The 6,000-nt window shown below is 47.4% G+C and overlaps 1 protein-coding gene across 1 annotated transcript in view; it reads right to left on the bottom strand.

Annotated features, from left to right (window-relative positions):
• Positions 1-6,000, bottom strand: part of LOC120944247 (cytochrome P450 27C1) — a 45,499-nt gene that overhangs the window by 4,617 nt on the left and 34,882 nt on the right. The window contains exon 6 of the mRNA XM_040358224.1: positions 5,472-5,638. Coding sequence (XP_040214158.1) covers positions 5,472-5,638 — 167 coding nt within the window. The remainder of the gene's footprint in view (positions 1-5,471; positions 5,639-6,000) is intronic.

Here is a 6,000-nt window from a genome sequence, read left to right as displayed (position 1 = left end):
GTGCAAAAACAAAGAGCGCAATTTAATGATGTCAAGAAGCGAATGCGCTCTCTGGAGCTGCAATATGCCATGCTCTACCCTGCTCGCCTACGGGTGGTAGCCAGGGGTGAAGTCCATTTTTTTGATAAACCCACCCAGGCCATGCAATGGCTGGACAGAGAGGAGCGCTCCTTGCGTGGAGATTTAGGGAACCGACGAAGGAATGAGTGACTGTTTCTGGACAAGCCTGTTCTTCACCATGCTGCTTGATAGAGGGATCGGAGGATCTGATTGTTTCAAACTCCTTTCAAGGCGGAAGACTGTTTTCACAGGAGATGTCTACACTGTTCATTGACGTATAGTCACAGTCCGGACGTGGCCTGTTGCCTGTTGGCACTTTGAAGCCGGCTAGTGTATTTAGCCCCCCGGAGATGAGTCCCTCGTGGACGATAAGGTTCTTTAAAAACAGTTTTCTTTTTTCCTTTTTTTTCTTTTTGGTTTTTCATGTTGAAAGTGGTCCTGTTGGACCGTATGTCTGCAGTCTGCCTAACCTTTGCTTTTACAGGAGTGGCCCACATTGCCTGGACTCGTACTTTAAAGGGTGCTTCTTATTCCCACTGTGCTCTCTTAGTCAATGTTGGTTGGTGAAGTTGCTATGGTTCCCCCCACCCCCTTTTTTTTTATTTTTTTTTTTGTATTCTTTATGTCTGAACAAAATGTTTACTTTATTGCATTATGGCTACGCAGCGTGTGGTAACTAGCTGGAATGTGAGGGGCCTGGGAGACAGAGTAAAGCGCCTGGCGGTGGGACATATACTTAAGCGTTTGGATTCTTCTGTAGTTTGCCTGCAGGAGACCCATATGCTGCCTGGTCAGGTGTCCCCATTCTCTTCCAGGGTTTATGGTACCCAGTTTCACTCTGCCTTCTCGTCCTATGCACGGGGGGTTAGTATACTCATTAGCACTCATGTTACGTTCGCTCTCACCTCATCTATCATTGATCCGGCAGGACGATTTATTTTTCTAGTTTGTACTCTAGATAATTTGCATTGTATTTTAGCGAATGTGTATATCCCGCCCCCTTTCTCAGTGGAAGTCCTTAAGACTCTGGCCACTTTCCTGTCACATCATCCAGGTGTCCCTGCCCTTGTTGTGGGGGATTTTAATAATTTTTTGTGCACGAATCTCGATAAATTTTCTCCTGGGGCATCGGCGGTTACCCGGACAGGGAACCTGACGCCTTTTGCTCGCATTGTGCAGGAGCTGGGGCTCAGGGATGTTTGGAGGATTAGCCACCCACAGGAGAAACGCTATTCATGTCATTCGGCTTCGCATAGGGGCCTTTCGAGAATTGACCTTGGCCTGGGTAATAGTGAAATGCTCCCTCTGGTATCTTCTGCAAGGTATGAGGCTAGAACTATCTCAGACCATTCTCCTATGTGTGTGGAAATATGGACATCCAGACTTTCTAAACGTACCTGTTGGAGGCTTAACCCGTTTTGGTTACTATTGCTTCCCGCTCCTGACCCCATTCAAGATGATCTGGTGGGTTTTATTAGGGTAAATAAGCACTCTACAGGCATGGGTATTTTCTGGGATGCACTTAAGGCTTATTTAAGGGGCCAGTTCATCAGATCCATTAATACAATAAAAACTGGGACAAAATCCTGGGAGCAGTTTGTGTTGCGGGAGGTTGAGAGGGCGGAGTCAACGTTTGTCGATTCTCCCTCCGTGCAGACGGAGAGGGCATGGACTGAAGCTCAAACTATTGCCAAGCAGGTATTCATAACCAAGGCGGAAAATAAACGTTTTTTTCTCCAACAAAAATACTTTGAGGAAGGGGAGGGAACGGGTCATATGCTGGCTATGATGGTGCGATCACAGAGGGGCTTGGCTCATATTGAGGCGATCACTTCTCCATCGGGGGCTCTTGTGACGTCTCATGCAGATATTTTATCCACATTTAGAGATTTTTATGCTGACGTGTATTCATCCAAGGTGTCACCTACAGTGGGAGAGATTACTTCCTTCCTGGACCACTGCCAGCTCCCACGTCTGTCGGCGTCGGACGTGGAGCAATTGAATGCTCCGCTTACGGCGGATGAGATGTTGGATGCGTTGGCGCTTTCCCCTCCTGGTAAGTCTCCGGGCTCGGATGGCTTGCCTGCGGAGGTATATAGGCGCTACCCGGACGTACTAATTCCTCTTCTGAGGGAGGTGTTCGTTGATGCACTTGAGAGGGGTACTCTACCTGGGTCCATGAATGAAGCCATCATAGTGCTGTTATTGAAGCCTGGTAAGGATGCCCATTCCCCGGACTCTTACAGGCCCATTTCTTTATTGACGACTGACGTTAAGATACTTGCAAGGGTATTGGCCACTAGGCTAGCGAAGGTTATACATAAATTGGTTCACAGAGATCAGTCAGGGTTCATCCCCTCTAGGTCAACAGCCCTTAACATCAGACGCCTTTTTTTAAATCTGCAGATACCGGCGGATAATGAAGGACAAAGAGCGATTCTCTCATTGGACGCTGCCAAAGCATTTGACAGCGTCGAATGGCCCTATTTATGGGAGGTCCTGGATAGCTTTGGCCTTGGAGACACTTTTATCAGGTGGGTGCGTTTGTTATATGCTGCCCCCACTGGTAGGCTTCGTGTAAATGGGGATCTTACGGATCCCTTTCCCCTGTTTAGAGGCACAAGGCAGGGGTGTCCATTGTCACCCCTGCTGTTTGCCCTAGCCCTTGAACCATTGGCGGCGGCGATGAGATTGTCCCCTTTGATCAGGGGTTTTAATAGAGGTCTGTGTGAGGAGAAGATTTCCCTTTACGCGGATGATACTTTGCTGTACTTGGGGGATGTGGACACATCTCTTACAAAGGCTATGGAGGTGATTGAACGTTTCGGTTTGTTGTCAGGCTTTTCGATAAACTGGAGCAAATCTGTCCTTATGCCTGTGGATAATCCATTTGTTGAGCTGCCGGATGCTGCTGGGTCTTTAAAAGTGGTTTCATCTTTTAAGTATCTGGGGGTTCAGGTATCGGCTAATCCCCAGAAGTATTTAGAGGAAAATCTCCTACCCCTTTTCAAAAGATTACAAACAACTTGTAACACTTGGTGTAAACTCCCGCTATCTGTTATAGGTAGGATAAATTTAATCAAGATGGTGTGGGGCCCCCAACTCTTATATATTATGCATAACTCTCCTCAGTGGATACCCCGTAGATGGTTCACTCGGATAGATACCTTATTTAGATCATTAATTTGGAAGAAAAAAATTGCCCGTATCCGACTTTCTACCCTACAATATAGCAAGGATCAAGGGGGTGCAGCGGTTCCTAACCCCAAATTTTATTTTTTAGCTTCTCAATTACAGCACCTGTGTGGGATGGGGCGTACTGAGGAACATGACTCCATTGATACTTTGTTGCGCACGGGGTCTCAGGATGCCTCGGTTTTGGCGTGTCTGGAGGCGGGGCTTCCGCACCTGCCATAGGCGGCGCCCACCGCGATTCTCCTTAGGAAGCTTTGGTCCTTGGTGAGGTCAAGTTTGAACATTGTAGGTTTTATGGCTGAAACCCCCCTTTGGGATAATCCTAGCCTAGCGGAAGTGTACACGCTGGACGGTTTCCTACCCTGGAGACTGGCTGGTATTCACAATATTGCCCAGATTTATAACCAAAACGTACTTAAATCATTTCAAAACTTGCAGGATGAATTTGATCTCCCTAGGCATCAGTTTTATAGATACTTGCAGCTCCGGCACGCCTTACGGGCCCAGGGTCAGGTCTCCATTCTTCGCCTGTCTAGCCATCGTTTGATAGGGGATATATTTTTCAGCAAAGACAGAAAAGGCTTAATTTCACATGTATATTCTACCCTTCTATCGACTATACAAGACTCAGCGACTCTACCTTGTAGGAGGGGATGGGTGGAGGACCTGGGTGATATTGATGGGGAAACATGGGACATGTGTTTACAAGCAGGACCTCATACATCAGTCTCACAGTCTCACAGGCTTTCTCACCTATTCCTGCTCCATAGGGCATATCGCACGCCGATTCAATTATTCCGATGGGGAAGAAGGGATTCTTCTTTGTGTCCTAGAAACTGTGGGGGGGGAGGGTTCACTTATCCATCTGATGTGGCGTTGTCCCAAGCTGCACCGGTTTTGGGGTAATGTCACGGAGATTATCTCTTCCACTTTTCAAGTTGGGGTTCCGCTGGACCCCCTAATATGTGTATTAGGTGCAGTGGATGAAGAGGTTTACCCTCACCCAGTCAATATTGCAGTTATCAGGCTTCTGTACATAGCGAGAAAACTCATAGCTAGATTTTGGTTGTCCCCACATGCCCCGACCAAGAAACAATGGATTGAGCAAGTTAATTTTATACTTATAAGAGAGCACTATACCTATCAGCATAGAAAAGCAGTTCGGAAATTTAATTCCATTTGGCAGCCCTGGATGGAGACCCCGGGATTAGCACCCCCGAGACTAATTATGTCTCGACTTTTGCAGATGTGAGAAACATCTCCAATCTAGAGGTTAATGTGAGCTTTGTTGTATTTGTGTACTACGTAATAACTGGATTTTAAGCCCTGTACTTCGATCAGTGGAGGGACTGGGTGTTGAATTTGTGGGCAGACTGTGGGATGCAAGGTTTTAGTTGAGGCCCGTTGGCCTCATGAGTGATGGTGTTGGAGGGTGGGGTTGTCTCTGCCTGCTCAGCACGGTTTAAACTTTGTTCATGTCATTATATATGTCTTGTGTACAATTTTGGTGCCTCCAAGGCATTATATGGATTGTGTATGTGTAATCCTATTATTTTCAGACTTGCAATACGTGGATCTGTTTGTTGTATTTTATTGTATTGGCACAATAAACCATTTTTCTGATTTAAAAAAAATAAATAAATATAATTGGAACAGTGTTTGTGGTGCTTAAATGCAGTGTAGTGCCACTTTAACACATCACCCCCCGCCCCAACACCTTGGCCTATAGCAGAATGAAGGCCGGGTAGGGTCTTTACTACCCCCATCATATGTTACCCTTCAGAATGGGCTGCTTGTGCGCGTCCACGGAGGGGTTGGCAAGTCCCTTGGACACTAGGGATGAGCTTCGTGTTCGAGTCGAACCCATGTTCGACTTGAACATCGTATGTTCATCGAATAACGAACGTTATGGGCCGTTCGCGCCAAATTTGAGTGGCGTGTCATGACCCATAATTCACTGCTGGCTGTGTCCCTCATATATATCTCACAAGATACCACAGTGCCCAGGGTAGCCACTCCTTCTGCCCACCTCTTGTCCCAGGGTTTCAGAGAGGTCCCAGAGGTGACCACCACTAAAAAGGTAAGTGCTTCTGATATTACATACTTATCTTCCCATATTTTTCTATGATTTTTCTCCAAATTTTAATGGACGAGTTACAGATATTGCTCCAGGTACCCACAGTACAGAATACCTGGAATATCGCACATTAATATACCTCAGGGTCTCCTTCAAAACAGCTCTGATTAGAGGAAGTTTCGGCACGTCCTCCGCAGTGGGAACCACGTCCTTCCCGAGATTCTGGACGATCTGATTGTATACCTTCTGCTGTACCTGAGGGTTCTTCGCCAGGAGGTAGGTGGCCCAGGACATTGTGAAAGAGGTCTGAGAAAATAAGAGTGCACAAAACATTTTTTTTTTCCCATTTTATTTTTTAACATAATAAAAACCCACACTCCTATTCTGGTCCTGCACTCGGGCTCCTGGCCCCTCCCCTCTGTGTCCCCCATGGGCATCAGAGCCCCGCTGCTGCATCCAATGACACAGACAGCGGGACTCGGCACAGCCACCCCCCCCCCCCCCAAGCTTCCTCGTCACTGGCCTTGATTGACAACACCGGCAGCCAATGGCTCCTGGTGCCCCAGCAAAGCCACCAAGACCCAGAAGTGAGGGGAGAGAAGACCCGCACCAGGGTCAGAGGCGCCTGGGTGCAGAAATATTTCTGGCGCCCACACATGGGAGTGGTC

The sequence above is a fragment of the Rana temporaria genome, chromosome 6 (assembly GCF_905171775.1).
Source record: "Rana temporaria chromosome 6, aRanTem1.1, whole genome shotgun sequence".
In the NCBI taxonomy this organism is placed as follows: domain Eukaryota; kingdom Metazoa; phylum Chordata; class Amphibia; order Anura; family Ranidae; genus Rana; species Rana temporaria.
This window is presented reverse-complemented; position numbering and strand designations above follow the sequence as displayed.